Raw genomic sequence first — 27,566 nt, forward strand, 5'->3', positions numbered from 1 at the left:
AGCCCTGGTTAATGCATCCAACTATTGCAGTGGAAGTGTGAGCAATCTAAGCGAGAGAATAAATAGCAGCCACAGTTAATTCAGATAAGAAGAACATAAGAAAGTTTACAAACGAGAGGAGGCCATTCGACCCATCGTGCTCGTTTGGTGTCCATTAATATCTAAGCTATCCAAGGATCCTATCCAGAAACTTTCAGCTTCTACCACATCGCTGGGTAGTTTATTCCAGATTGTGACTACTCTCTGTGTAAAGAAGTGTCTCCTGTTTTCCGTTTTGAATGCCTTGAAGACCAATTTCCATTTGTGTCCCCGGGTGCGTGTGTTCCTGCTGATCTGGAAAAGCTCCTCTGGTTTGATGTGGTCGATGCCTTTCATGATTTTGAAGACTTGGATCAAGTCCCCACGTAGTCTCCACTGTTCCAGGGTGAAAAGGTTCAGTTCCCTCAGTCTCTCCGAGTAGGACATTCCCTTCAGACCTGGAATAAGTCTCGTTGCTCTCCTCTGAACTGCCTCTAGAGCAGCAATATCCTTCTTGAAGTGTGATGCCCAAAACTGCACAAAGTATTCCAGATGAGGTCTAACTAGCGAATTGTACAGTCTTAACATTACTTCCCTTGTTTTAAATTCTACACTTTTAACAATATACCCTAACATTGTTTGCCTTTTTTATTGCTTCCCCACATTGTTTGGATGGAGAAAGTGAGGAGTCCACATAGACTCCTAGGTCTTTCTCATGTGTTACCTCATCTAGATCTGTACCTCCTATAGAGTAATTATAGTGGACATTTTTCTTACCTACATGTATTACCTTGCACTTGTCCACATTGAATTTTATTTGCTAGGTGTCGGCCCACAACTGAATATTATCTAAGTCCCTCTGAATAGCCTGTGCTGCCAAGATTGTATCTGCTGAGCCACCTATTTTAGTATCATCTACAAATTTGACAAGTTTGCTAACTATCCCAGAGTCCAGATCATTAATATAGATTAGAAAAAGCACAGGCCCTAGTACTGATCCCTGTGGAACTCCACTAACAACCTCATTCGAGTTAGAAGCAACTCCTCTAATCGACACCCTCTGTTTCCTAGACATCAACCAGTTCATAATCCATCTACTTACATTACCCTGAATGCCTACAGCTTCCAATTTGAGGATCAGTCTTTGGTGTGGAACCTTATCAAAAGCTTTTTGAAAATCTAAGTATATCATATCATATGCTTTCACGTGATCTACAGCTGCAGTTGCATGTTCAAAAAATTCTAATAAATTAGTAAGACATGATCTGCCTCGTCTAAACCCATGTTGACTATCTCCAAGAATATGGTTTTCATTAAGATGCTCCTCTATTTTCTGTCTAATAACTTTTTCCAACATTTTACAAGTGATGCAGGTGAGACTGATTGGTCTGTAATTTCCTGGCTCAGTTTTGTCCCCTTTCTTGTGGATTGGTATGACATTTGCTGTCTTCCAGTCAGTGGGCACATCCCCTGTTCTAAGTGTCATTTGGAATAATTGAGTTAGTGGCCTATAAATAATTTCCCTAATTTCTTTAAGTACTGTTGGAAATATCCCATCTGGCCCAGGTGATTTGTTGGTTTTTAATTCTGCCAGTCCCTTTAATACCTCCTCCTCTCTTAGGGTTTGACTGGACTGATTGTCAACCTGTGGCATGTCATCTGTTTTTTCTGGTAAGATGGTAAGTGTACGAGGTCAGGAATGCAGAAAAACACACACACAACATTTGGGGCCTACAAAAGGAACTGGTAGAGTACCCTTATGAAGGCACACAAGTTCCACAACGTTTTATAATTAATACATTATTATTGGGTTTGTACTGCCGAGTGTGCGGTCTCCCTCTTGTTCCAAGTTCGTTTTTGCTGATTGGCACCTTATTTACAGTATTGGTGTGCATACTTTCCATACATAAAGTTTACAAACGAGAGCAGGCCATTCGACCCATCGTGCTTGTTTGGCCATTGGTTTTGTTTTTGTTGTTTTGTTGTGTAGTTCTGATGAGCTTCTAGACAAGTGTGCTCCTTGCAAAACTGATATCTCTTGAACAATTATTTGTAAACATCTGTTTTTTTGTTTCTTAAAAATAACATTCTGGGGATTTGTATATAATTTGTTAAAGTGTTTATAAGTGTTTAAGTGTTTTGAGAATAAAAATGGTGTCTGTATAGGTTTCTTTGCTAATGCACATTTCTGTATTAATTCCAAAAATACATTAATTACAGAAAGAATGAAAAACTTCAATGTCTTTCTTGTGATATGTAGGTTCCATATGATCATTATATTTATTTATGTAAAATTAAGTAATTTTCTGCGCTATACCAAGAACTGTGATATGTGACTGCTCTAGTCCTGATGCGTTGAGTGGTCCCTGATACTTAACACAATTAAGTATTTCTCCTTAAAAATTCTAAATTATTCACAAACATTAAGTTATAAATACAAATTGAAAAATTGATCTACTATTACTGTAATTAATATTATTTCCACTTGTATAGTTTTCTTTTGGATGCTCTCACCTTGATCGTGGCATAGAGGAGCCCTGGGTGATTGCATAGTTTCTTCAGTGCTCCAATGCAGAACAAATGAGAGCTGTTCTCCTGCACTCCCTGCAAAAAGGACCTGACCAGGCGACAGGTAAGCAGTCTGCGGTATACCTCCAGCTGTAGAGCAGCAGGCTTGCAGAAGACTATCCATTCCAATTTGGGTGGAAGGTAGCGGTTGATGATATCTTGGGTCCTCCGCAAGATGAAGAGCCCAGTCATGCGAGCCAGCTCCGTTGCCCTCTCCTGACCCAGAAACTTCTCCTCCTGTATAGAAGGTGCACCACCATTAAATTCAGTTGGACATTTATTTAATCCTTACTGATTATCCTTTTTGATTTCCATAAGTAAGCTTCATCTTAAAATAAAGTTATCTTTTGAAAATATAGTGCTTACAGTGCACAAAGGGGATGATTTGCTTATTTTACTTAAGCATTGTTGTTAAATTCAGTGCATATTTGGATGTCCTATTATTAAATTATTGTTTTTGATTTCTTACATTTAGTTTGGGTGAATTTGATTAATGATCCGCTGTAACTGGATATCAATTAGTTAATTTCCCTTTGTTTTATATTTGCTAGGAGTTAACGTTCCCTGAAGCGTGTTATTTAAACACAATTCAAATTAAGAGAAGGAAAAGGAATAAATAAATAAATTACAGCCCACTTTGGGATTCGAACCACTGTGGCAACAGAGACTAGTATTAAAATGTGAAACCTGTTTTAAGTAGCCTACAGCCGCCTGTCATGTCACAATATTTAAAAGGTTCTTACACATTTTTAACAACCAAATACAAATTGTACAGGAACATTATTCTTTGTACAAGACTTTTACATTTTCTATCCTATTTTATCTGTACAGGCTCATGTTATGTTCTGAAGAATGTAAAACATTTAATCACTTACTGATCACTTAGCATCTACTGATTTAATGTATTTTCTTCTAAGGATGGATACTTGCAAGAGGATTGAAATGCTGTTTCTGATGAGGGGGAAGATAAAAAATCCTATCCTATACCTTTGTGCAGGAGGGCTGTCTGGACCTAACGAGGGGCTCTTCATAAACCTTTCTGTAGGCAAAGGAAGAACCCAAGACTCCGGGGTTCACAAATTCTATGATAGCATAGAATTCCTGCAGGTCATTCTGCACTGGGGTGCCTGGTGGAAAAGGAACCATTTAGTCTTAATAGCATTAATGTTAAAAATACATGCGAAATCAGTTACCTAGATATTACGGTTTAAGCTTCATTAATAAGTTTGGTTCCCAAAGTTTCAACATATATAATCTCTAATGAATAATATATACACACTGTGGTGCAGTGTTGAGCTGGACCTGGTATCGGGGATCTCAGGCTGGGGTTTAGGAACACAGGGGCAGTTCACTGTACACAGTGCGCCATGCTCAAGACAAAAGGACAAACAAAACCCTAGCTCGTCCCATGCCTAAACTAAACACAGTTGAATGGGTCCCTAATCTACACATATAACTAATCAAACAAACACAACAAACAAGCAAACAAACCTGTCCGTAATCGCCATCAAGTTCCATAAACAAAGTCCTGTATTCAAAAGTAATCCTCACTGTATCGCTTCACTACTACTTCCTGCTACTTCCCTGGCTCTCCTCCTGCCTTTTCCACAACAGATCCCTCCCTGTTTTATCGAGGGGGGAACCATTAATTGAGCAGCAGTGCATCAACTGCTACTCTGGATAAATCACCCCCATTTAAAGTAAAAAATATTTTTGTGTGATTTATTGTATGAATTATTATTGTAAACTACTCTATTGAATTTTATTAATTAGCTGTGAAATATGATTGTCAAGATCAAATTAGTTGGGCCCAGCTGTTAAGGTATAATTAATTGTATAATGAATTAATAAGTCTGTGGCCTCATGAACACATGCGAGTGTTGAAATGCATTGCAGTATATAGATAAAATAAATTTATAGTTTGGAAATGGGATACCTAGATAACTGAACTGTTCATCATTGGACAGGATCTAAAGGAATGAGCTGCCACACCAGTCTTACTAAATAGTAAGTGGATTTTACCACGTGAGTTGGAGACAATTTTCAGAGTTTTTCCTTTGTGGCAAGCACCTCGTTGTGGATATATATATATATATATATATATATATATATATATATATATATATATATATATTCATAACATAATAATAATACATTCAAAAATAAACGCCGATATTAACGACAGATTTTCACCGTGATAAGGCAATATACCATTTACCGGCACAGCCCTACTTTTTAACAGACCAATCAATTTGTTATTTATCGGTTGATGGTTAGCTAGATTTTGCACTGTAAATAATATCACTCTTTTCACTGTACCCCACCATTTTGTTTACAGACGCCATGTACAACCTCCCACTGTGTCACAATATATCATTTTGTATTAAAAATTAAACATGTTGAAACTGTCTGAACCAAGCTCATGAATATATTATATATATATATATATATATATATATATATATATATATATATATATATATATATACACAGTGAGGGAAAAAAGTATTTGATTCCCTGCTGATTTTGTACGTTTGCCCACTGACAAAGAAATGATCAGTCTATAATTTTAATGGTAGGTGTATTTTAACTGTGAGAGACAGAATAACAACAAAAACATCCAGAAAAACGCATTTCAAAAAAATTATAAATTGATTTGCATGTTAATGAGGGAAATAAGTATTTGATCCCCTATCAATCTGCACGATTTCTGGCTCCCAGGTGTCTTTTATACAGGTAACGAGCTGAGATTAGGAGCATTTCTCTTAAAGGGAGTGCTCCTAATCTCAGCTCGGTACCTGTATAAAAGACACCGGTCCACAGAAGCAATCAATCAATTAGATTCCAAACTCTCCACCATGGCCAAGACCAAAGAGCTGTCCAAGGATGTCAGGGACAAGATTGTAGACCTACACAAGGCTGGAATGGGCTACAAGACCATGGCCAAGCAGCTTGGTGAGAAGGTGACAACAGTTGGTGCGATTATTCGCAAATGGAAGAAACACAAAATAACTGTCAGTCTCCCTCGGTCTGGGGCTCCATGCAAGATCTCACCTCGTGGAGTTTCAATGATCATGAGAACGCTGAGGAATCAGCCCAGAACTACACGGGAGGATCTTGTTAATGATCTCAAGGCAGCTGGGACCATAGTCACCAAGAAAACAATTGGTAACACACTACGCCGTGAAGGACTGAAATCCTGCAGCGCCCGCAAGGCCCCCCTGCTCAAGAAAGCACATGTACAGGCCTGAAGTTTGCCAATGAACATCTGAATGATTCAGAGGAGAACTGGGTGAAAGTGTTGTGGGCAAATGAGACCAAAATCAAGCTCTTTGGCATCAACTCAACTCGCCGTGTTTGGAGGAAGAGGAATGACCCCAAGAACACCATCCCCACCGTCAAACATGGAGGTGGAAACATTATGCTTTGGGGGTGTTTTTCTGCTAAGGGGACAGGACAACTGCACCGCATCAAAGGGACGATGGACGGGGCCATGTACCGTCAAATCTTGGGTGAGAACCTCCTTCCCTCAGCCAGGGCATTGAAAATGGGTCGTGGATGGGTATTCCAGCATGACAATGACCCAAAACACACAGCCAAGGCAACAAAGGAGTGGCTCAAGAAGAAGCACATTAAGGTCCTAGAGTGGCCTAGCCAGTCTCCAGACCTTAATCCCATAGAAAATCTGTGGAGGGAGCTGAAGGTTCGAGTAGCCAAACGTCAGCCTCGAAACCTTAATGACTTGGAGAGGATCTGCAAAGAGAAGTGGGACAAAATCCCTCCTGAGATGTGTACAAACCTGGTGGCCAACTATAAGAAACATCTGACCTCTGTGATTGCCAACAAGGGTTTTGCCACCAAGTACTAAGTCGAAGGGGTCAAATACTTATTTCCCTCATTAACATGCAAATCAATTTATAATTTTTTTGAAATGCGTTTTTCTGGATGTTTTTGTTGTTATTCTGTCTCTCACAGTTAAAATACACCTACCATTAAAATTATAGACTGATCATTTCTTTGTCAGTGGGCAAACGTACAAAATCAGCAGGGGATCAAATACTTTTTTTCCCTCACTGTATATATATATATATATATATATATATATATACACACACACACACACACACACATATATATTAGGGCTGCCTCAATCGATTAATCAGACCTATTAATCACATAATACACTCACCTAAAGGATTATTAGGAACACCATACTAATACTGTGTTTGACCCCCTTTCGCCTTCAGAACTGCCTTAATTCTACGTGGCATTGATTCAACAAGGTGCTGAAAGCATTCTTTAGAAATGTTGGCCCATATTGATAGGATAGCATCTTGCAGTTGATGGAGATTTGTGGGATGCACATCCAGGGCACAAAGCTCCCGTTCCACCACATCCCAAAGATGCTCTATTGGGTTGAGATCTGGTGACAGTGGGGGCCAGTTTAGTACAGTGAACTCATTGTCATGTTCAAGAAACCAATTTGAAATGATTCCACCTTTGTGACATGGTGCATTATCCTGCTGGAAGTAGCCATCAGAGGATGGGTACATGGTGGTCATAAAGGGATGGACATGGTCAGAAACAATGCTCAGGTATGCCGTGGCATTTAAACGATGCCCAATTGGCACTAAGGGGCCTAAAGTGTGCCAAGAAAACATCCCCCACACCATTACACCACCACCACCAGCCTGCACAGTGGTAACAAGGCATGATGGATCCATGTTCTCATTCTGTTTACGCCAAATTCTGACTTTACCATCTGAATGTCTCAACAGAAATCGAGACTCATCAGACCAGGCAACATTTTTCCAGTCTTCAATTGTCCAATTTTGGTGAGCTTGTGCAAATTGTAGCCTCTTTTTCCTATTTGTAGTGGAGATGAGTGGTACCCGGTGGGGTCTTCTGCTGTTGTAGCCCATCCGCCTCAAGGTTGTACGTGTTGTGGCTTCACAAATGCTTTGCTGCATACCTCGGTTGTAACGAGTGGTTATTTCAGTCAAAGTTGCTCTTCTATCAGCTTGAATCAGTCGGCCCATTCTCCTCTGACCTCTAGCATCAACAAGGCATTTTCGCCCACAGGACTGCCGCATACTGGATGTTTTTCCCTTTTCACACCATTCTTTGTAAACCCTAGAAATGGTTGTGCGTGAAAATCCCAGTAACTGAGCAGATTGTGAAATACTCAGACCGGCCCGTCTGGCACCAACAACCATGCCACGCTCAAAATTGCTTAAATCACCTTTCTTTACCATTCAGACATTCAGTTTGGAGTTCAGGAGATTGTCTTGACCAGGACCACACCCCTAAATGCATTGAAGCAACTGCCATGTGATTGGTTGATTAGATAATTGCATTAATGAGAAATTGAACAGGTGTTCCTAATAATCCTTTAGGTGAGTGTATATTGATCGACAATATATATATTTTTTTCATTATAATGATTGGCCATTAAATTCTTAAATTATAAAGGAGGCTAATCACTAGAGAAAATACATCAAATCACGAGAGCTACAGTACAGTATCCACGCACAAAATGGAGGGTTACAAGCTGTTAAAGGGAAAACGACAGTGTAGCTTTGGATTCAAACTGGATTCGGAAGGAAACATGACAACAAAGGAAAGGTTTTCAGTTTCATTTGTAAGCAATGCTTTTCTTACAAGGGCACTGTGATGCAATGCAGTTTACAGTACGTTCTGTGAGCAAAACACCCATTTGCTGTATCGAGACGGGAAGGAGAATCCTGTGGCCACATTGCGTCTAAACAGGCAATGCGGGAGTGTCTCACTGAATAAACAGCCAGTAATCATTCTTGCATTATAATTACAATTACTTAGCATAGATCTCAAAAATGTCATATATAGGGACAAAAATTATCTGTGCACCACCCAAGACAAGCACGCACACCTGTACTACATGAAGCACCGGTATAAAAGCTAGCTGCCAGCAATACTCGTTGCAAAGTACCTGAGGAGAAACGCAAGGAAGGCGCAAGAGACCAAGAAACAATGCTATTCACTACTAATTATTATAACCTATCAATATCTAAAAGCAGAAACATACATATATACACCACAATATAGATACACTGACAGGCAGATAGGAATATAAAAAGAATCACTGTGGTCAATAGTATTTTGTAGGAATGCAGTGTTACAAAATAAATGTGAATTCTGTCTTTCACTCATCATTTTCTCAGTACAAAGGTCCTCAATATGAGAAAGGGAATGCCCTTCTCTATACAACACCATGTGAAGGGAGCCTGTTACCTGTGAGAATGATCCTTCTTTCACAAGACAGGCTGCTGAGTGCAGAAGATGTCTTAATATTGCTGTTTTTTAAGCGATGACCCTCATCACAGATGATGAGACTGAATTCCTCCCTCTGGATCTGCTGTATTGAGCGTAGCAGCATCTCATAACTGATGATAAGCACATTTGAAAGCATGGAATTGATGAATTCTTCAACTTTGTTATCCTTGGAAAGACACAGAAAAAGTGGTTACCGTAAAGTACTATAACATAATTTTTAAAGTATAATTTTATAACATGAATCCCTTAAAATAGAAACAGGTAGACTTTGCATTTGTTATCCAGACAAGCAATACATTTGTCAGGGAACTAACCAGAGAAAGCACATACATTGATTTAATATTTTCAAATGACCAAGATCGAGTCAGAGGGACACTAGTTAGAGAACCAATGGCAAACAGTGATCACAATATGGTTAGATTTGAGGCATTCTTTCAAAAAACCTAGGACCAAGTCTAAAACAATGGTCTACAATTTTAGAAAAGCAAACCTTGAAGGTATGAGGCGGCACCTAGAAGAGTTAGACTGGGGAACACTGGATACAGATTCAGTTGAAAATGGACGGTTATATTTTAAGAAAATACTACTTTTTAGTACATTTGTACTAAAACTTAGCAAATTGAGGAACAAAAACAATGGCCAAAAATGGTTTAATAGAAGTATGCAAACAAATATCAAGAGAGAGGAATTGTTGTATAGCACCTACAAAAGGGATAGTTGAAACAAAATACAAAGAATATATTGAACAGCAAATTGATGAAATGGGCAAATGGGGAAATAGAAAGAAACATAGCTATTGAAGCTAAAACTAATGCAAAGAGCTTTTTTCAACACTACTACAGCAAGAGGTCTATAAAGCAGGGAGTTGTTAAAGGGCAAAATTGGAAGTGTCTTGGAAAACGAACAAGATGTGGCAAATGTTCTAAATGAGTATTTCACAGAGGTTTTAACAAAAGAAACAACAGATAACTTGCCATAGGTTAACAATCAGTCTAGTCAAACCCTAAGAGAGATCAGGATAAATGAGGAGGAGGTACTAAAGGGATTAGCAGAATTAAAAACAAACAAATCACCTGGGCCAGATGATGCATTTCCAACAGTACTTAAAGAAATGAGGGCAATTATTTTTAGACCACAAACTCAAATATTTGACACTTAGAACAGGGGAGGTGCCAACTGACTGGAAGACAGCTAATGTCATACCTATCCAAAAGAAAGAGGATACAACTGAGCCAGGAAATTACAGACCAATCAGTCTCACCTGCATTATTTGTAAAATGTTGGAAAAATGATTCGACAGAAAATAGAGGAGTATCTTAATGAAAACCATATTCTTAATGATCTGGATTCTGGGATAGTTAGCAAACTTGACAACTTTGCAGATGATACAATCTTGGTAGCACAGGTTATTCAAAGGGACTTAGATAATATTCAATTGTGGGCTGACACCTGGCAAATGAAATTCAATGTGCAAGGTATTACATGCAAGTACTAAAAATGTCCACTATAATTACAGTATGTGAGGAATAGAAATAGAAGTAACGCATGAGAAAGACCTAGGAGTCTTCGTGGACTCCTCACTCTCCCCATCCAAACAATATGGTGAAGCAATAAAAAAAAAAAATATATATATATATATATATATATATATATATATATATATATATATATATATATATATATATATATAGTCAAAAGTGTAGAATTTAAAAAAAAGGGCAGTAATGTTAAGACTGTACAATGCACTAGTTAGACCTCATCTGGAATACTGTGTACAGTTCTGGGCTCCACACTTCAAGAAAGATATCACTGCTGTACAGGCAGTTCAGAGGAGAGCAACCAGACTTATTCCAGGTTTGAAGGGAATGTCTTACTGAGAGATTGAGGGAACTGAAACTTTTCACCCTGATCTCGCTTAGGGTTTGACTGGACTGATTGTTAACCTGTGGCATGTTATCAGTTTTATTTTATTTTGTAAAAACCTCTGTGAAATACTCATTTAGAACATTTGCCACATCTTGTTCGTTTTCCAAAACTAACCATATAGTATTGAAAAAAGCTCTTTGCATTAGTTTTAGCTCCAAGAGCTATGTTTCTTTCTATTTCCCTCTTTGCTTTCCTGATCCCTTTTTTAACATCTCTTTGCAGTTTTATATATTCTTTGTATTTTGTTTAATCTCTGTGTTTTTTGTATGTGCTATACAACATTTTCTTTCTCTTCATATTTTTTTGCATACTTCTATTAAACCATTTTGCCAATGTTTTTTGGTCCTCAATTTGCTAAGTTTTGGTACAAATGTCCCCTGAGCCTCAAGTAGTATTTTCTTAAAATATAACCAGTATAAATATATATAAAAATATAAAACGTATGCCTCAAAGTTAACCATATTGTGATCACAGTTTGCCATTTGTTCTCTAACTAGTGTCCCCCTGACTCTATCTTGGTCATTTGAATAGATCAAGTCAATACATGCACTCTCTCTGGTTGGTTCCCTGACAAATTGAGTTAGAAAGCAGTCATTTACCATCTCAACCATTTCTATTTCTGCCTCTGTAGTCCCAGCTGGGCTTTCCCAGTCTATGTTTGGGAAATTTAAATCCCCCATGATAACAGTCACATCCTTGCTACATGCAGTCCTGATTACATTGCACAACGTAACATCTTTCTGGATATCTGAATTGGGTGGTCTGTAAAACACTCTAAAAAAGACTCTTTAAAAAGACAGTTTCATTTGAATTCTTCTGCCTCAATGTAATTTCTGAAATATAATGCTACCCCACCACCTCTTCAATTATGCCTGTCTCTACCAAACTGTGTGTATGCTTTCAACTTGTATTCATCCCCATCATTTGTTGTAAGTCATGTTTCTGTCACTCCTACAACATCATAGTCACCCGCCAACACTGTGGCTTCTAGGTCTAACATCTTGTTCCTTATACTCCTGGCATTGATGTTGAAGACTCTGTATAGGAAGTTGAAGAAAGTGTTTTGTGATAATTATATAATATTTTATATTAATACTAGCATTAGAAGTAGTTTTGTATACAGACTGAGCAGATTAGATTTAGCAGGACAAGTAAAGGGTCAACAAGGTCAATTTGTTAGAAACTCCTGTCAGTAATGAAAGATTACACAGTGCTGAAATAGCCTACAGATGTCTGCTGTGAATTTGTTTATGACTTAATCATTTCTCAAGATAGGCAGAAATTGTTTCTGTTAATGAGCGATTGACACTAGGTAAATGACGACCATGGGATTGCATCTTCCTAGTGCACATCAAAGACAGACATCTGCTTTTTGTATCCATCACCTCTTCACGGGAGGACAGATCGTAAACGGACCCGGACCTGTATCTTCTGATTGGATGAACGGCCATAAGATGTTACGTCATTTTCCTATAAAGCTGCACTCATGTTTGTAAACATTAAGTCCTCACTGAAGGAATTATTCCTGACGTGGGGCTTCTGAGCCGGCTTGATTAAAGTTCTATTTGCTTTATCTCCACGACTTCTCCACTTATTTCCGAGACGGTTCTACAGATGTACAAACATTTCAGGACTTTCCTACTAGCAGTTTCCCTTGGTTTTCTTTCCTTACTGGAACATCTCCCATTGTCAGAGCTCCCTGCCCCCCTGGCCCCTAGTTTAAAAGATTCTCAATTACTCTGCACATATGCTCTTCCAATGCATTAGCCCCTCTTCTGTTTAGTTGTAGACTGTCCAGTTTGTACAGGTCCCATTATCCCAGAAGAAAGGCCAATGCCCCATAAATCTAAAACCCTCTTCCCTACACCAAGATTTCAACGACGTTAAACTTTCTAATCTCTGCCTGCCTCCCTGGCCTGGCACGTGGTACCGGAAGTATTTTGGATAAAACTACCGTGGAGGTTCTGCTCTTTAGTTTATTTCCTAACTCTTGAAATTTGTCTCTGAACCTCTGCCCTACATTTTCCTATGTCATTGGTTCCAATGTGGACCATGAACAGTGGATTCCCCCCGGCTTTGGCCAGAAGGGTTGTGCGCGCCCTTTTCTGCTGTTACGACCTACTATAACCCAGCAGTTCTCTACACTTTCCTGCCCTAAGATCTCAACTCTCCTAGGTTTTGGCGTGCACACTATCTCTCTCATGGGCTGACTGACCAATTATTCTATATCACTAATACAGCGCAGATCAACAAGCTGAGCCTCAAGATCATGAACCTTGACCTCTAGGATTTCAGGATGACTTTGATCTCTAGGATGCTGAGAATGTTCACAAATGAAATCTTCTTGGATGAGTTCATCCAGGGAGGCAATCATTCTGCAAACATGACACATGACAATTTTTTGTCACCGAGAAACAGTGCAGCTCTTTCTCAACAGCAGCTTTAATTACCATTTTGTCTAGCTGCCCCCAACTTCCTGTGTGCCTGTGTGATGGGGATGTGATCTTTCAGATCTACCATGGTGAACCAGTCACCGGTCCTGATGGCCTGTGAAATGGTGCGCAGAGTGAGCATCTTGAAGCGCAACACCTTGAGGTGGCGGTTCAGGCATCTCAGTTCCAATATGGGATGGAAACCACCATCTTTCTTGGGCTCTAGTAAGTATGGGGAATAGAATCCCTCGTGCTGCCCCAAAGGGGGTACTTCGCAGATCGTGCTCAGAATGGGGGTGGACGGGTCTGGAACTGTAGGGAGTAGCCAACTGATATAATTTGGAGCACCCAGGAATCCTGGGTGCAGTGTTGCCAATGTGTGCTGGGGTTTCCGGGGACACCAGGTGACGCCGGTTCGGAGTCTGGAGGGCCCGAGGGTAGTAGGCCACCAGTCGAAGCGGGGTTACTACCACGCACAATGGAGTGTAGCAGACCTCGATCCCAGCAAGCTGAAAGAGCGAGATCTCCTACAGCTGCAGCCGCAGGCTGAAGCACGGAGGAGCCCCTCACGCGGGCGAGACCTCTTACAGCAGACCTAGGTATAATGGATTTTGCCGACGCTACTGCTGTGGAGGAAAAGCCTGCATAGAGAAAAACAACACAGCAACTAGTCTGTAATAATATAAAGTAGGGATGCACTGATTAATCGGCCAGCAATCAGTATTGGCAGATTATAGGCAAAAAATTTAATAATCGGTATCTGCCGACTAATTTAAAATGGCCGATTATTTGCGACCAATTGTCGTGTCTGAAAAGGCATCATGCTTACCTAATTTTTATAGCAGGCTAATGTTTTCTTCTCCAGACACATGTAAGTGACAGATAATATAGTGCCAGGCTGCTTTGTCAGAGCTTTCACACTTATGGCCTGTTTATATGCGTGTTTCCACTGGCTTAAGCGCCTGGATGTGACCAGGTTTTGTGGACGGTTAACTATCTGCTGCCAGACTTGGCCGTAAGCATCCACCACGCCCATCAAGGAAATACTTCGCTTTCAGAAGCAGAGATGTGTGCTTGACATGTGGACAGACAGGGAAGAGATCAGCTACATTATGTCGGAAGATATAATCTCAAGTGCCATGTGGCATCACGAATAAATTAGTTTTATTAGCAGCATAGAGTGAAATCTACATACAGAAACAATTTAATGTTTTACTGATTACAGTTACTATCCAAGTGTATTAAAAACTTGGATTTCACAGGACCCAAGTGCAGTGCCATGACTAGTTAAAAATAAACTGAAGGATAATATCAGATTGGTAGCAGCTGATTTTATTAATATTTTATGAACAACTGGATGGTGTCATTTTGTGAATGGTTTGCAGTCTACTGTATAACAGCCCCGCAGAGACAATCAGTATGAAGGCAAACACAATTTAGTTAACATGTGCCCATTTACAAGTAAAATTAATGAATAAATAAATACAGCAGATCTGGGTTTCCCTCTAAAACATCAAGGACTGGTTTAATAAATGCGTAAAAGTCCATAAACGCCATGACTGAAACGTGCACACTTTAGTTACATTATAACCTGCTATACTGTAGCCGCTGTTACTGTTTGATTACTTGTGAAATGTGTGTATTTTGTTTCAGCTGTAACTTGCCCTGGTTAAAGGCGTCTGCTAAGTAAATTAAAAATAATACGGCAAAAAGTGTAGTAAGAGTAATAAGTTAAGGGAGTCAAGCTGTGCCATTTAAAATACATATCTACTAGCACAGATCTTGATGATGGGCGTCTGCCAAGAAATAATAATAATAATAATAATAACAATAACAATAATAAATAGCAAATATTTATTTTATTGTTGCACATGGAAACATTTTCTTACAGTAATGTAATGCTTGTCTGAATATAATGTTGTCTATATACGTTTAGCTCTTCTTAATATCTCTTAACAGAAGTGTATTTATTATGCTGTCTCCAATCACGAAAAGCATAAAGAATACAATAAACACGGAAGTCCTTTCCACATCAGGCTCTATCGCTCGTAGTGTTGTTTTCGGTCTTTAAAAAGAAAAAGTACTTCCATTGACGATTTTTAATCTTTAAAATATAAGATAAACGGATGTTTAAAAGTAAATGGTTTAAAGTTCGTTCTTTTTGCAACTTACTGTAATATACTACCTTATGAATTTGTCTGTCTGAAATGTGTATATATATATATATATATATATATATATATAAATAAATGTTCCTTCCCACTCATTTCAGATAACATATGCATAATGGATGAAGCCTGCTACTATAGTAGTGAATAATAATCTTAAGAAGAATTTGAATAAGATGTGCACTTACATTTAATTAAGCTACTGCGTTAGCCTATATTGTACGTTATTAAATACACTAATCTGTAAAGAAATCACAGATAATGTGTTCTTATTGAAACTATTACCATAGTATTAATTACAAAATGCCACCAACGCTTGCACCCCATTCATACAAATCCGAGGTAAAATAGACTACCTCCGTTGCAGGAAAGAAATGTACTGGCTTTGTAGACTGGTTTCCCTTTGCATACCTTTCATTTCTAAAAAATACACCATATGTCAAATTGGTAGCCTTTTATCATATGTCTGAATGGGGTATAAAAGTATTTTCTTATTCAAATATATGGAAAAATAAAATAACTTGTATAATTATAATGAGATGAAATTAGAAGCCTCATCAGAAGCAACATTTTTATTTAATTTATGACAGGGTAGAAAGTTACAGAAATGTCGAAACATCGGTATCGGCATTGGCCAATTATGTTATATGAACATCGGCTATTGGTATGTGCCAATAATTTTCTTATCGGTGCATCCCTAATATCAATTATATATTAAAACGACTAGGGCACCTGTCATGTGTTTAAACCAAACCAATCCAGACGGCACAGAATGGTGTTAATTAGATCCCTAACTAAACAAAACACAAATACACACAGAAATGCCAGCCGATTACGCAGGTTTGTAGTTGTAAAGACAACACACAGAGAGGCTCAATTCTCATGTATTGTAGTCGAAGAGGAATAGAGAAAGTTCCTGTATCACCATATCTACAAACAGGAAGCAGGAAGGAACCTGTTTGAGTGACTGAGACAGGGGCCAATAGGCAGCTTAGATAAAAAGATGCTTCGATCATCTTGCGCTGTAACCTTGGGCAGTGCTTCTGACTCAAAAGATAACTAGTCTTACTGTAAGACTTATGTATTGCTAAAGACACATTAGACCACTATGAGCACACAAGCAATAAGCAGAATCCTAAAACTCTGACAAAAAATATAATCACACTGTTCCAGCACACAAATTAAGGCAGTAGTAGAACAAGTAGAAAACTTGTTGTCAAGTCACCTGATCAACAGCAAACACGTTGATCCTCTCTTTTCCCAGCCATTTCTGAAACTCCATGCTCCAGTTCCTCACCAAGCTGCCAGGAGTCACAACAAGCACCCGCTTGAGGACTGGTAGTCCCCCATAGGGTCCCTGCCGAAGGAGAGTCCACACCACAGAGATGCATTGCAGGGTCTTTCCCAGCCCCATCTCATCAGCGAGGATAGCCCCATACCTCCCATTTGCCCTGCCAAACAATGCATTAGCTCAGTGCACCATTATATCAAATGATCTAAATCCTCTCTGTCAAATTACTTATTTATTTATGTTTATAAATCAAAGAGGGACAGTGGCATGTTCCTGAGATTTTTGTATTTTATTTTGTTCTGCGTGTTATATTTTGTCACATAAAACTAGACTGTACAGTGTTGAACTCTACATATGGGGAAAAAAAAAATGCTTTGATTCTTGAGAACTACTAACTACTGAATGACTGAAGGTGAGTATGCAACACTTGTGTATCATTTCAAAAACCAAACCACAGGTACGTTCTGTGACCTGGAAGTACTGGAATATCAAAGTATGCATTTTAAAGTTCACAGTGTTTAAACTAAAACTGGAGGATATGTCAATGACCATTTTATGGCACCAGAAAGTACTTGGAGTAGAAACAGTGAGGGCAGGTACTACACAGAAACATGTTACAGTCACTGTCTCTGGTCCCTCTATCATTCGGGATAATTAAATAAAAATAATTGAATCCATTCATTTTTGGGGGTATTCAAGTTCTTGTACTCTTTACTTAAGTTCACACAATTAGCTTCATGCACCTTTTATGCTTTGGCTAAGTGGTTATATGTTGCTATGGTAATGTAGTGAAAATGGCATCCCATGGAGAAAAAAGGAGCAAGACTGAGGAGTAGTGTCAGGGTGCCAGCAAATGGTTCAGGAAAGCACTCAAGCAATATTTGTTTGACAAACAAATCAATGGATTCAAGGAATAAAAAAGCTTGTGACATAATTGAAAAGATGGAAAGTAAAAATGGCAATGGGCCAGACACCTTGCAAGAGGAATACATCAGAGATTAACTAAATAAACTATAGGATTGCTCCAAAGAGATGAAAACAGACCAGGGTGACAACACAGATGATGGGAAGATTACATCAGACGCTTTGGTGGTGTAACCTGGAAAGGCTGTAGATCAAAACAATTGGAAACATCTTAAGGAGGCCTTCATCAAATACTGAACTGCCTGCTGCTAAGTATATTTATAGGAAGTGGTTTAACTAACTTCCCTGGAGGGGAGGAAAACTATCAGGACTTGAACACCCGTGGAGTTGTTTTTCTTTCACATATGCCTGTTATATTGATTGTATAGTTATAGTGAATTTATTGTTACTATTATTTTTTTTGGCAAGTTGTAGTGCAAAGCGGTTTACCAAATAAACATTTACTGATGTAAAATGAATACCTCATCCCCATGATGCACTCATACAGGAATATGATGCCTTCTCTTTGATGAGGCCTCAGGTGGGTAGTGAGGTAAGGATCCACAACTACATCCACTATCTGCAGACCAGCCTTGTTAAACAGCCACTGGTGGTTCATAGTAGGCCGAGGCATAACTAGAGCTTCTGAAAAAGATTGGTAAAAAAAACAAACATGAAAAGTCATATCCAAGTTTGAACCAAACCTGATAGAAGTTTAAATGTAGTGCAATCTGGCTTGACCTTCTCTCTTTCTGCTTACTCTTCTTATCTCACTTTACCTATCTCCTCTCCCACTTTATTTAGCCACTTTCACCTCCCCACCCTAACATACAGTACTGGGCAAAAGTTTTAGGCAGGTGAGAAAAAATGCTGTAAAGTAACAATGTTTTCAAAAATAGACATGTTAATAGATTCTATTTATCAATTAACTAAATGCAAAGTGAGTGAACAGAAGATATATCTAAATCAAATCCATATTTGGTGTGACCACCCTTTGCCTTCAAAACAGCATCAATTCTTCTAGGTACACTTGCACAAAGTCAGGGAATTTGTAGTCATATAGTCGGGTGTATGATTAAACAATTATACCAAACAGGTGCTAATGGTCATCAATTTAATATGTAGTTTGAAACACAATCATGAACTGAAACAGAAACAGCTGTGTAGGAGGAATAAAACGGGGTGAGGAACAGCCAAACTCAGCTGAAGACAACCTCAAAAGTCATACACCATGGCAAGAGTGAGCACAGCAACAAGACACAAGGTACTGCATCAGCAAGGTCTCTCCCAGGCAGAAATCTCAAGGTACACAGGAGTTTCCAGATATGCTGTCCATGCTCTTTTGAAGAAGCAAAAGAAAAAGAGGCAACACTGAGGAACGTAGACGCAGCTGTCGGCCAAGGAAACTTACTGCAGCAGATGAAAGACCCATCATGCTTACTTCCCTTCACAATCGTAAGATGTCCAGCAGTGCCATCAGCTCAGAATTGGCAGAAAATAGTGGGACCCTGGTACACCCATCTACTGTCTGGAGAAGTCTGGTCAAAAGTGGCCTTCATGGAAAACCTCCGACGTGGAAACAAGGCCAAGTGACTCAACTATGTACGAAAACACACGAACTGGGGTGCAGAAAAATGGCAGCAGGTGCTCTGGACTGATGAGTCAAAATTTGAAATATCTGGCTGTATCAGAAGGCAGTTTGTTCACCCAAGGGCAACAGTGAAGCATGGTGGAGGTTCCTTGCAAGTTTGGGGCTGCATTTATGCAAATGGAGTTGGGTCTGCTCAATGCTGAGAAGTACAGGCAGATACTTATCCATCATGCAATACCATCAGGGAGGCATCCGATTGGCCCAAAATTTATTTTGCAGCATGACAACGACCCCAAACATACAGGGAAAGTGATTAAGAACTATCTTCAGTGTAAAGAAGAACAAGGAGTCCTGGAAGTGATGGTATGGCCCCCACAGAGCCCTGATCTTAACATCATCGAGTCTGGGATTACATGAAGAGAGAGAAGCAACTGAGGCTGCCTAAACCCACAGAAGAACTGTGGTTAGTTTTCCAAGATCTTTGGGCCAACCTACTTGCTGAGTTAATTCAAAAACTGTGTGCAAGTGTACCTAGAAGAACATGTCAATTTAAACACGTCTATTTTTTAAAGCATTCTTACTTTATAGCATTTTTTCACACCTGCCTAAAACTTTTGTACAGTACTGTACCTCAATTACAGAAATACATGAAGCAAAAATAACCGAAAACGTGCCCTTAAGGTATTGGAAATGTTTAAGGGAGTAGGAAACAAACAAGCAGATTAAATGAGCAAGTGTGTCTGAAACAAATACTGTACAATTATTACATGTCAATGTTACCACAATAACACTATAACCGCTTTTTCGATACCTGGTGTAAGAGGGTCATGGCGAGGTTTGCATACTGAGGTGCAAACATATGGTGGTCTCTGGCTGTTTTCGATGCTTTTCTTCAACATGGGCTTGTTGAATGGCTTCCGTACTGGTTTTGGTGCAGAGCCCAAGGGCACAGCTGTAGCTTCTATATTGACATCATGGAAGCAACGTCCGTTGCTGAAGTCTTCTGCAGGTATGATGTCCATCACTTCAATCTGTTTACCCCCAACCGTCAGAGTCTGCCCTTCATGCAGACTTTGCAGTTCAGACGACTTGTAGCCAGTCCCTGCCAGGGATGGCAGAATGTAACACTTTTATTCACTGACAGTGCAAGGGATAAAACAAATAATATATATATATATATATATATATATATATATATATATAATCAAACACACACACACACATCTTAAAAATTTGCAAACTGTCATTTCACCTTCACATCTGACAAAGTGTTACCGGATGTACAGAAGTAGGGTTGTCTTATAAGGTTGGAAGATTTGTTTGGTCTCCAGAACTTGAGGTTCATCAAATATATATTTTTTCTATTGTTAAGAGAAACAGACAATGTTTGAATATGAAACCACACTTCAGATTACCCTCATAGCGTATTTAAATTAAAACATTTAATTTGTATAATGCCCATTAATTAATAAAAGTTGTTGGATATAACAAAGTTCAAACCCATCATAAAAAGTCCCTCAATTGCAGGCACTGGACCAGACAACCATACAGATACATTTAAACTATGCAGTAAATGCTTACTATACAAGTGTGCAAGATGTTGTAAGAAACATGCTATGGTATGATAAGTATGAAACTCAAAATATACACCGATCAGCCATAACATTATGACCACCTGCCTAATATTGTGTAGGTCCCCCTTTTGCTGCCAAAACAGCCCTGACCTGTCGGGGCATGGATTCCACTAGACCTCTGAAGGTGTGCTGTGGTATCTGGCACCAAGACGTTAGCAGCAGATCCTTTAAGTCCTGTAAGTTGCGAGGTGGGGCCTCCATGGATCGGACTTGTTTGGCCAGCACATCCCACAGATGCTCGATTGGATTGAGATCTGGGGAATTTGGAGGCCAAGTCAACACCTTGAACTCATGATTCATCAGACCAGGCCACCTTCTTCCATTGCTCTGTGGTCCAGTTCTGATGCTCACGTGCCCATTGTAGGTGCTTTTGGCAGTGGACAGGGGTCAACATGGGCACCCTGACTAGTCTGCGGCTACGCAGCCCCATATGCAACAAACTGCAATGTTCTGTGTGTTCTCACACCTTTCTATCAGAACCAGCATGAACTTTTTCACAATTTGAACTACAGTAGCTCGTCTGTTGCAGGGTTCTTGCACCATTTGTAAAGTCAAATTCAATGCTTTTTAAGACCTTTTTAAGACCTCAACAAATAATTTAAGACCCAAAAAATGTCTAAACAACGAAAAGATGAAACGCAACCAGACGTCAACGTCTGTAGCTAGCTAACGTAACGTAAATGTAAAACTTATATAAATGGCGGAGTCTCTCATTGTCTAATACTAAGTTAACCCTCAGAGGACTGAGCAAATTTTTCCTGTTTTTACCACTTTTACATTGTAGCTGATAAACAATATGCATTTGCTTATAAACCAGTGTTTTATATCTATTTTTTCAGAACAACCTCGGCTAAATGCATTTTTCATGTATAATGTACTTATAAGACAGTATTTGAGTGAACAATGTGAAAATCTGTTTCTTTTTTACTTTATTGCACATTGTCCACTTATATGTAATATAATAATATAATATATACTGTATTATAAGTACATAATACATGCATAGCTGAAGCTGTTCTGAATCCATAGATACCACATCAGTAGCATCTATAATAGCTGAATTGTATAAGCCCTCTCTCGCTCTCACTCTGCCGGCTGGCGCTGCTCGGTCTGTAACCCGACACTTATCAGCTGAGAGGTTTTTTTTGGATTGGCTAGTAAAGGCAGATGTCCATGGCTCAAGACACACACAGTAACATCCTCTCCATTGGTCAATTCCAGCCCCATGTGCTGCACTGCGCACTGAATTTCTAAAACCAGGAAGTGCGCGATGTAAACAAAACCCACATGGCTCTTTTCAGCAGAATCTCAGCTACGCAGCTGAAAAGACCGCATGTCTTATCTCAAATCGTTTCTCCGATAATTAATAGTTTGTAATTGATGCCCTAATTTTGGGCGGATCCGCCTAAGTCGTCCTTAAATCAAACAAATACAGGCTTATTACTAGACGTTTTTACCTACCGTGCCACTGTGCATGACAATTTTCCCCATCAACCTTAAACGCACCATCTGCAAATTTAATACCTACAGCAAATTTACAGTACATTTAAGACAATTTATGACCTTAATTTCCCAGATTTTATTTTAAGACCTTTTAAGACTTTTTAAGGAGCCGCGGGAATCCTGTGTTGGATCGGACCACACGGGCCAGCCTTCGCTCCCCACGTGCATCAGTAAGCCTTGTCCGCTCATGACCCTGTCACCGGTTCACCGCTTTTCCTTCCTTGGACCACTTTTGATATGTACTGACCACTGCAGACCGGGAACACCCCACAAGAGCTGCAGTTTTGGAGATGCTCTGACCCAGTCGTCTAGCCATCACACTTTGGCCCTTGTCAAAGTCACTCAGATTTACGCTTGCCCATTTTTCCTGCTTCTAACACATCAACTTTGAGGACATGTTCACTTGCTGCCTAATATATCCCACCCACTGACGGGTGCCATGATAACTACATTATCAGTGTTATTCACTTCACCTGTCAGTGGTCATAATGTTATGGCTGATCGGTGTATGCTTTAAACTGATAATTTAATTAAATTTTTCTTTCGAAAAACCCCCACATGCTAGCATGCATGTGGACCACTCCATGTTATTCTGCATGTTGTTGTTTTTTTTATCTGCCATCTTTACAATAGAGCGTGACATAAAGACGGGACTCCTGTGGGACACGTGGGATGGGAAAACAATTGTGTGAAATTTTGAAAGGTGGGATGTACAGGAGTGAAGCTCACGGGACAGAGGTAAGACAGGGGTTTCCAGATGTGCTGTCCAAGCTCTTTTGAAGAAGCACAAAGAAACGGGCAACGTTGAGGACCGTAGACGCAGTGGTTGGCCAAGGAAAATTACTGCAGCGGATGAAAGATGAATCATGGTTACTTCCCTTCACAATCGTTAGATGTCCAGCAGTGCCATCAATTCAGAATTGGCAGAAAACAGTGGGACCCTGGTACACCCATCTACTGTCCGGAGAAGTCTGGTCAGAAGTGACCTTCATGGAAGACTTGTGGCCAAAAAGCCATACCTCTGACGTGGCAACAAGGCCAAGCGACTCAACTATGCATGAAAACACAGGAACTGGGGTGTGGAAAAATGGCAGCAGGTGCTCTGGACTGAAGAGTCAAAATTTAAAATATTTGGCTTTAGCAGAAGGCAGTTTGTTCACTGAAGGGCTGGAGAGCGGTACACGAATGAGTGTCTGTGGGCAACAGTGAAGCATGGTGGAGGTTCCTTGCATGTTTGGGGCTACATTTCTGCAAATGGAGTTGGGGATTTGGTCAGCATTAATAGTATCCTCAATGTTGAGAAGTAGTGCTTTTTTCTCATGTGTTTGCTAGTTTAGTTAAGAGATACATTGATTGTTTACGTGGTTACTTGTTTAGCTAAGAGTTATATATCATGCACCTGTATTGTAGTAATGGCAGCAAATGTTTGTTATTTAAATCAGCAACTTACGTAGCGCACTCAACACGCACTTTCTGTAAATCAGAAGCGGTTACATTGTAGGCTGTTATTATTTAGCATTGCTGTGAGTTATTGATCTGTGTGAAACTGTGTGTGTCTGGCACGGTCTGTCTGTATTCACATATTAAGCGGCCATTAATTGTGCCAATAGCAGTCCTGTGTGGGAGGGAGGGCCATCCTAACTAGCCTTGTGTCATTCAACACAACACGGGTGTGCACTGTCCTAATTAGTTACAGGTGAAGTATTTAACAGCCCCCTGGACCTCAGCGCCAGCAGCCTTCAGTGCCCCATCTCCAAAGGGCAGGGACTCTAGCTACGGGGACTCCAGCGAAGAGGACTGCGAGAAGACGCTGCACAGCAACAACAGGCAACCATGACGATCTCGCCGATTCCCATCCTGCTCTCTCCGTCTTCGCGGTGTGCAGCTGCACGCCATTGCTTCCCAAATCCCTCTAACCTCATCTCTCTGCCTCTCCCCTCCTCCTCCCTCCCCTCTACTCAACTCTCTGGAGGCCTGTGGAACTGCCACTCAGCTTCCAACAACGTCGACTTCATCTCCGCCTTCGCCTCCTACCAGTCTCTGGATTTCCTCTCTCTCACCGAGACATGGATCTCTCCAGACAACTCTACCACCCCTGCTGCCTTATCCTCTCTGTTCGTCCTGTCCCACTCCCCTCATCTTACCGGGCGGGGAGGAGGAACTGGGCTCCTGCTCTCCCCTTCACTCCTCTTCTCTGATCCCCCTCTCTCTCCTCTATCACGACCCACAGCTTTGAATTCCATGCAGTGGAAATCACCTCTCCCTCTCACCTCTTCCTTCTAGTTCTCTACCGTCCACCTGGTCCACTCACCTCCTTCCTGGATGGACTTGAATTTTCACTCATCACATCCCATGGTTTCTCCTACCACTTCTACGCTGACGATGCCCAGATCTTCCTGTCTTTTCCCTCTTCTGAGCCTCTCATCCCCTCTCGCATCTCTTCCTGCTGGTCTGCTATCTCTGCCTGGACGCACTCACACCACCTCAAGCTCAACCTCTCCAAATCGGATCTCCTGTTTTCCCCCACTCTTCCTCACCTTCTGCTGTCCTCCCCATCTCGATCCTCTTGGAATCCACCACACTCTCTCCTTCTTCTTCTTCTTCCGCTATAAATCTAGTAGTCACCCTAGATCCTGTGCTCTCCTACACCCAGCACATCACCATGCTGAGACGCACCTGTAGATTCTTCCTGAGCAACATATGCCAAATCCGTCCCTTCCTCACCGACTACTCGACTCAGCTGCTCGTCCAGTCACTGGTCCTCTCCCGCCTGGACTACTGCAACTCCATCCTGGAAGGCCTGCCTGCAACTACTACCCGCCCGCTCCAGCTCATCCAGAACTCTGCGGCTCGTCTGGCATTCTCTCTGCCCCGATTCGCACACGCTACTCCATTGCTCCGCTACCTCCACTGGCTCCTGATACCGGCTCGCATTCAGTTTTAGACATTGACCCTCACCTACCGCTGTCTCAATCACACTGCACTGAGTTATCTTCAGACCCTCGTCTCCCCATACATTTCCTCCAGACCACTGCGGTTTTCCAGTGCTAGAACACTAACTCTGCCTCCTCTCCACTCTCCTTCCAGAGCCGCTCCTTCTCATCCCTGGCCCCTAAATGGTGGAACGACCTTCCCACCGAAGTCAAAACAGCAGAGAGAAGACACCTCATTCTGGCGCTTACTCAAGACGCATCTTTTCAGACAGTACTTATAATATTAGTCCTTTAAACCCCCGTTAGATAGCACTTCACAGAGTTTTATTATGCTTCTTGCGTTTTTGATTGTTTCCTCCCTTTCCCGTAGCCCTTGACTGTGACCAGCACTTGACAGCACTTAGCTTTTACCGTCCAGGATGTAGGACCTCACTTACTGTACTTGCCTGTGTAAACTGTAAATTGGAAGTTGTAAAATGTATTATATTTTGAATTGCTATGTTTTATGTAAATTGAATTTGTAATGATTGATGCCTTTACTGAACTGTATTTTTGCACTTTGTTTTGCACTCATGTTGTAAGTCGCCCTGGATAAGGGCGTCTGCCAAGAAATACAAATAATAATAATAATCAATATTAAGGATTAATATTGATCATGTTAGTTTAAATATTATGTATTTTATTTTCTGTATATAGTACTGAAGGGTTAATATTGATAATGTCTGTTCTTTCTATTGTGTCTGTCTGTAGAAGCACATTATATTTTTATCACATATTGTTCTGCACATACTTGCAACCACAAGGCTAATCAGGACCTCTCCACGGGCAGGTGGACTGACCCTAAAAGACTGGTTGTAAGCAGATCTGGCCTCCTGCCCTAAACAGTGATCTGGTAACCGAATCTAAAGTCTGGTAGAAAGTACACAGTCGTACATTTCCCAATAAGACTTCCCCAACAATAACATATAATTGGCTGCCGTTTGCTTCTATACTACTGCTTGCTCCAATAATCACTCTTCAATACGCCCTTTCTGATGGGTAATATATCTGCTTGTAACCAGGAAATCTGCAGACTTGTGCAGGCTTAACAATAGTCTCTGTGCTGATCCAATCAAATAGAGCTGATTGACAACTCCTGTACCAAAAATATTCCCAACAATATAGTATTTTTGCAATACTCCATGAAAAGTTAAATCTTGTAAATAAGAGGGAACATTAATGTTGATTAACACAGTAAAAATCACAGCACATCAATACACCTTTATCTCTTATCCTGGCAGAGCCACTGACAATAGAGAATCAAGGCAGCAGGCTTGCTGGTCATTTCAAAACTGACCTCTCCCGATGTCTTTGCCTTCCATGTTCTTCAGTACCACACTCCTCCCTCGGACCACCATAATCGCATCCCCCTCCCATCTCTTGTGTTTCTTCTTAGATGCCTTACACCATACCACACTGAAGTACTTGGCATCACTGCCCAGACCATTCTGCGCTTGTTGGGACGCTTCTGATGGAAGAGTCTCTGAATCTGTTAAACAAATAATAATAACTATATTTGTATAGCACTTTTATAAAACAGTTACAAAGTGCTGTACATGACTGTGATTAAAGAATAATATAATTAAACAATTAAAAATGAAACAAACAGATTTAAACAATTGAATATAAATTAGATAAACCAACTAAAAACAGATATCACTGACTTAAAGTAAATAAAAAAAAAAAGTTTTTTAACAGCAATTTAAATAAAGATACTGATCGTGCAGTCCTAATCTCACCAGGCAGGCTGTTCCACAGTCTGGGGGCCTTGATGGCAAAAGCCAGATCACCCTTTTCTTTCATTTTAGATTTTGGAAACCCAACAGGGCCCTGCCCGACAGGGCTGGACTGGGACAAAAAATCAGCCCTGGCATTTTTGGTCCAGGCACCCCACCTCTACGATACAGAAATCGGTAGAAGTCGGACACCACCCATATACACTCACCTAAAGGATTATTAGGAACACCTGTTCAATTACTCATTAATGCAATTATCTAACCAACCAATCACATGGCAGTTGCTTCAATGCATTTAGGGGTGTGGTCCGGGTCAAGACAATCTCCTGAACTCCAAACTGAATGTCTGAATGGGAAAGAAAGGTGATTTAAGCAATTTTGAGCGTGGCATGGTTGTTGGTGCCAGACGGGCCGAGTATTTCACAATCTGCTCAGTTACTGGGATTTTCACGCACAACCATTTCTAGGGTTTACAAAGAATGGTGTGAAAAGGGAAAAACATCCAGTATGCG

The 27,566-nt window shown here is 40.3% G+C and overlaps 1 protein-coding gene across 3 annotated transcripts in view; it reads right to left on the reverse strand.

The window, feature by feature from the left end:
* rad54b (RAD54 homolog B) overlaps nucleotides 1-27,566 on the reverse strand; it is an 84,315-nt gene that overhangs the window by 15,297 nt on the left and 41,452 nt on the right. The window contains exons 4-10 of one of the 3 annotated variants that reach the window (XM_066691614.1): nucleotides 26,616-26,807; nucleotides 20,021-20,311; nucleotides 18,101-18,263; nucleotides 16,650-16,875; nucleotides 8,857-9,064; nucleotides 3,574-3,713; nucleotides 2,671-2,823 (exon numbers count right to left, since the gene is read on the reverse strand). In XM_066691614.1, coding sequence (XP_066547711.1) covers nucleotides 2,671-2,823; nucleotides 3,574-3,713; nucleotides 8,857-9,064; nucleotides 16,650-16,875; nucleotides 18,101-18,263; nucleotides 20,021-20,311; nucleotides 26,616-26,807 — 1,373 coding nt within the window. Of the gene's footprint in view, nucleotides 1-2,532; nucleotides 2,824-3,573; nucleotides 3,714-8,856; nucleotides 9,065-16,649; nucleotides 16,876-18,100; nucleotides 18,264-20,020; nucleotides 20,312-26,615; nucleotides 26,808-27,566 lie in introns of all 3 variants that reach the window. The other 2 variants (XM_066691613.1, XM_066691615.1) reach the window with 2 other exon arrangements.

This window comes from Amia ocellicauda, chromosome 18 (assembly GCF_036373705.1).
Source record: "Amia ocellicauda isolate fAmiCal2 chromosome 18, fAmiCal2.hap1, whole genome shotgun sequence".
NCBI lineage: Eukaryota > Metazoa > Chordata > Actinopteri > Amiiformes > Amiidae > Amia > Amia ocellicauda.